Source organism: Amaranthus tricolor, chromosome 6, assembly GCF_026212465.1.
Source record: "Amaranthus tricolor cultivar Red isolate AtriRed21 chromosome 6, ASM2621246v1, whole genome shotgun sequence".
Taxonomy (NCBI): domain Eukaryota; kingdom Viridiplantae; phylum Streptophyta; class Magnoliopsida; order Caryophyllales; family Amaranthaceae; genus Amaranthus; species Amaranthus tricolor.
The window spans coordinates 8,789,249-8,793,503 of record NC_080052.1 but is presented as its reverse complement, the minus strand read 5'-3'; the positions used below and the strand labels follow the sequence as shown (position 1 = coordinate 8,793,503).

Sequence of the window (4,255 nt, the reverse complement as noted above, 5' to 3'; positions counted from 1 at the left end):
TTTTAATCGAAATGCTGTAAACCTGAGCCAATTTTTAACATAGAGGTATGATCGACTCATACTCAATCATGTTATTAGTTAATCTAATAAAGTAATAGAAATTTTAATAAATTAAATTTTATACATACATGGTTTCATATATTTAGAGTTAATAATCAATGGTCAATGTTTATTTAACTATTTTTAATCAATTTAGATGAAAAATGATAAAACTTTAATTTTAATTTACAGTCAAACAAGTAAAGTAACAAGATTTGCATTTTAACTATTTTGCCTTAACTAAAGATTATCATCAATTAAAAAATTTCTAACTTAATCTGATATTGACTCGATCTATAGTAATTAGTAATTCGTAGTCGAATTCTACTAGAAAATAATACCTGAACCCGATCTGTACCCGGTAAAACCGAACCAATTATTAACCGATGATAGTCCGAGACCGATTGACTACTCGACACAAACTTCAATCGACACCGAACCGATGCTAACCCGATAGCTCAAATAACTGATCTTCAACCGAATCATGACTGACCGACTTGACCCGAGTGTGAACCACCGTAACACGCATCCGAAAAATAATCGATCCAAAATATAACTGAACCGAATGACACACGCCCGAAACCGACCCGATCACCCGAATGAACACCTCTACTAATGGTTGAGTGAAGGAAAAAAAATAGAACTGTAACAAAAACTCCAATTATTACAGACCTATGCCACAGCATCAGTTTGTCTGTTGGTTCATATCATATCATTCAATAATTAATTATACAAACAAGAATATAGTAAATATGCATAACACTGCGTACTAAAAGAGAAAAAAAAAAAAAAAAAAAAGCATTCCAATAGTTGGGGAGTGATAGCGACCGTGATAGTTGAGAAAAATCAGTTAACTCGGCGACATAGGGTAACACCGTCACCTACCGGAAGCTGGCAAATTTCGACTCTCGGATCAGCAGCAATAGATTTGTTGAATTCCAACACAAATTCTCTGTAGTACCTAACGTATTTCCTCATCGGAGCATCTGGTGGCGCAACCACAGAGCCGTTCCATAGGGTGTTGTCGTAGCCGATAAGTCCACCTACCTTTACAAGATCAATCAACCTCTTGTGGTAGTTCCAATAGTTGTCTTTGTCCGCATCAACGAAAATGAAATCATACGATCCATGATTCTTGGGCTGTCAATTCATAAATTAAGATAAAAAAAATTGCAAGTGGTATGATAATATGGTTGGTGACATTTTGAAAATGTAAAAGAAATGTTTGAATATTCTGTTCATATAATTGGACATACAATACAAGTGATTAGTATTATTATTGACAACCTAGTGGTTATTGACTTATTGTATACACAACTCATACTCCGTCCATAAGTAATATTTAGTGTACAAATTGGTAAGTCATGGTGTCCAAATTGGTTAGAGTACTTTTTAGGTGCTGAATAATTAATTTATAGAAGACAAACATATGAGATAAAAACAAATTTCCATAAATAGAAAAAGGGATGAAAAAATTACTAGGTTAATAATTGCTAGGTTAATAAGCCATTAGGTCAATCGGCCTTCTCTACAAATTCCCTTTCGATTATGTAAAATAGCATAGATCAAGCAATAATCCCGTGTTAATACAATAATTAAATACTAGGTGAACAATACTTTACTTAGGTAAGCAAATCAACAGGAATGATATTGTCTTTGTGGTTGGAAGCTAGAAGTTCAATAGCTTTATAAACACGGGTACGCTCGATGATGACCCTTCCTAAGCAAAAACTGAGAAAAACACAAGGCTTCTTTAGAAATGACGCACTAAAGAAAAGGTAATATATGCCATCAACATTTATTCTTCTACTCAAAAATTGTGTCTAGATTGTGTATCACGTTTATCTTGTTTTAGCTTGCGATGCTAAACATCGATTGGGTTACATTTGATCAAATAAGCAAACTCATACGTGTTTTATTTTTGTATTCATGTTTATAAACGAAAAACACTTTTAGATATTGAGAAAACAACAAATCCAGTTGGTAATTGTTGCCTTTTAAGAGGGAGAATCTTAACTCATACTATTACATGCCAAGATTACATGTTTTACAATCAAACTAAGGGTATGTTTTTCAAGTGCAGTAGGAATATAGGATCATGCTCGAAGTGAATTTCTCATTACCTGGAGGCGTATATTCCAAAATGTACTAGATTATAATTGATCCCAAATATCAACCAAACAATATAAATTCTACAATTTCGTTTTACACATACATATTAGATCGGGATTTTACCAACATTACAATCGCCACATTTACTCAAAAATATCATCAAATAAGTTTAAAAGTATTGTTATGTATTAATTTGCTTTCAAAACGACTTGGCTAATCAGCCATCTCAGTATACCTTCTCATATCACATGGAAGTATTACATGATATACCCCACAACCACAACTATTTAGAAATATAGTGCCAATATACCTCATTCAAATCTACCCCAAACAAAAAGTCAACAGCTCAAACAAAAAAGATGCAACTTTCATGTTTGGTCTTATATCAACCTAATTTACCTCCTTCAAATCTACCCCAAACCCCACCCGATGTCGGAGTCAATTAATGGCATTGAGATCATCAACATTGTTGTAAATCTAAGCTATGTGGACAATTTTGCTAAACTAATTCCAGAATATAATCAGAAATGAATATCTAAAAATCTTAATTACTAAAAGGAAGCCAAAAAAAAAAATAAGAGAAATAAAAGAGAAGAATATTAAAAGTAAAAACTTACATCTTCAAGCAATTGATCAAGAAGAGGCAAGGCAGGACCTTCTCTGAAATCTATTTTGTGGGCAACACCAGCTTTTTGCATCACTGGTAAACCCAATTCAAAATTTTCCCTGTTTATATCCATCGCCAATATCTGCAAAAATAAATCAAATTAACCAAATCTGACAACCCCAATCACAATCATAGTACATCTACTAAGAATGGAATGATATCTGTAGTTCTCTACGAATCAACCACTTTAATTAATTCGGTAATTCAGTCTCATAATACATAAATTCAAACGTAATTATTGAGTTGATAAATTACCTTTCCATCATCAGGAAGAGCAAGAGCGGTAGCAAGAAGAGAGTAACCAGTGTAAACCCCAATTTCCATGGTGTTCTTTGCATTAATCAACTTAAGAAGCATATTCAAAAATTGCCCTTCATCTGCAGATGTTGTCATAAGATTCCTGATGCATGCAATCGAAAATAAATAATTAATCATATATTTAATCACCCAACTTCAATTCTGAAAACTACCAAATTCACTATCAATCAATAATCGTATTCCCTCCAATTCAAACCACTTGTCCGACACTCCTATTTGATTTGTAGATTATTTTTATTTCTATTAGGCAAATGAGATTCATTTGATTCTTCTCAATGAAAATTTTATTAATATTATTATTTAATAATCTTAATTATACACAATTATACATATTTAGATTTAGATTGAATTAGTGTATTGAATAGAGTTTAAAAATCAAAATGGGCAATCGGTGAGAATCGGAAATAAAAAGTATGATGTAATTGAGATAAAAAAAAAATACCATGGATGTTTAGCGGTGATTTCTCTGAGCTCCTTCATGGGCTCTGGTTCTCTTGGATAGACACTAGTCTCAAGAATATACTGCAAATTGTAAAATGATTCAAAACTCAGATTCAGATTATTATATTTTGAATTCAATCCGTGTTATAATTTGCAAAAAAAACTTAACCAACTAAACTAGCTTTAATCCATGATTAAAATTGATATGTGAATGATTGGATACCTGATATAGAGCATCACTTTGAAGAAGACTCTTATGTCCAACCTCAGAATGCTTGATTTCTTTAGTTTGTTGCTGTTCTTCTTGCTTGTTTTCATTTGTGATTTGCTTCTCTACTACGACATCAGCCATTTTTGTGGTACTTTTTATTCTATATGTTTCTTGATCTCTTTCTTTTATGGTTTCAAGCCTGAAATGTTTTAAGATTTTGGTCACAAATATATGGAACGAGAAGACCGGTTTAGTATCTCTTTTTGAATAATGAAATAAGATAGTGGGAGGTTATTAGACCGGTAACTTTAACCGGTTGGAGTTGGTGAAAAGTTGGGTAAGTGGACCCATGTGAGGATGGTGGGAGAAGAAACATCATCACACTTTCGTAGAGTTTCGCTTCAAGTATCCTACACATGCTCACATCTCACATGAAAATAAAAATAATAACGACCCCTTTATTTCTT

At 32.6% G+C, this 4,255-nt stretch overlaps 1 protein-coding gene across 1 annotated transcript; it reads right to left on the bottom strand.

Annotated features, from left to right (window-relative positions):
* Positions 1 to 677: 677 nt before the first annotated feature.
* LOC130816001 (caffeoyl-CoA O-methyltransferase 5-like) lies at positions 678 to 4,035 on the bottom strand. Its single transcript, XM_057682566.1, has 5 exons — positions 3,801 to 4,035; positions 3,579 to 3,658; positions 3,074 to 3,218; positions 2,769 to 2,900; positions 678 to 1,179 (listed from the first exon to the last, which is right to left on the bottom strand). The coding sequence occupies exons 1-5, from the start codon at positions 3,927 to 3,929 to the stop codon at positions 886 to 888; spliced, it is 780 nt and encodes a 259-aa protein (XP_057538549.1). The 5' UTR covers positions 3,930 to 4,035; the 3' UTR covers positions 678 to 885.
* Positions 4,036 to 4,255: the final 220 nt, after the last annotated feature.